Genomic DNA, 617 nt, shown 5'->3' on the forward strand with positions numbered 1-617 from the left:
CAGCGTGCCAGGGCAGCCCCCGCCCGGGAGGGTCCTCCATGGGCACCCCGAAAGCTGGGGGTGGATATCTCCTGGGGCAATTTGGGGGGCAGGACCCCCTGGGACAGGGGACACGACACCCCAGGTGGCACTGCTGCCAGCCCTGCAGTGTCCCGCAAGCAGGGCTGACGGCACCAGTGGTTTCCCTTCCAGCAACTGGTGCTCCTACACGGTGACACGGACAGTGTCGTGCCATGTCCAGAATGGCACCTTCCTCCAGCGGGTCTTCCAGGGCTGCAGGGTGCTCTGCTGCCCCAGGGTTTCAGATGCAGGATGGGTCTGAACACACTGCCCCGCTCTGTGCCAGCAGCTACCGCACCGTCGTCCGGCCCATCTATAGGGTGACCTACAAGACACTGACAGCGCTGGAATGGAGGTGCTGCCCTGGGCACACCGGGGCCAACTGCGAGGAAGGTGGGAGCTGGCATGGCCATGGGAAGGGGCCTCATCCTGCCCCAGCGCTGGGCTTCTGGTCCTCTCTATGGCCAGGGTGGGGTGGTGTCACCTGGGGGGGGTGCATGGGCTGTGGCCCCAGGCCATTGGCATCGCTGGCGGGGATGGGTGGGGTGGGCAGGGCT

General features: G+C 66.6%; 1 protein-coding gene across 1 annotated transcript in view; it reads left to right on the plus strand.

Moving 5' to 3' along the window:
• EMID1 (EMI domain containing 1) overlaps positions 1-617 on the plus strand; it is an 11,077-nt gene that overhangs the window by 5,429 nt on the left and 5,031 nt on the right. The window contains exons 2-3 of the mRNA XM_035898376.1: positions 193-280; positions 312-453. Coding sequence (XP_035754269.1) covers positions 193-280; positions 312-453 — 230 coding nt within the window. The remainder of the gene's footprint in view (positions 1-192; positions 281-311; positions 454-617) is intronic.

This window comes from Egretta garzetta, unplaced genomic scaffold (genome assembly GCF_000687185.1).
Source record: "Egretta garzetta isolate BGI_Z169 unplaced genomic scaffold, ASM68718v1 scaffold7, whole genome shotgun sequence".
NCBI lineage: Eukaryota > Metazoa > Chordata > Aves > Pelecaniformes > Ardeidae > Egretta > Egretta garzetta.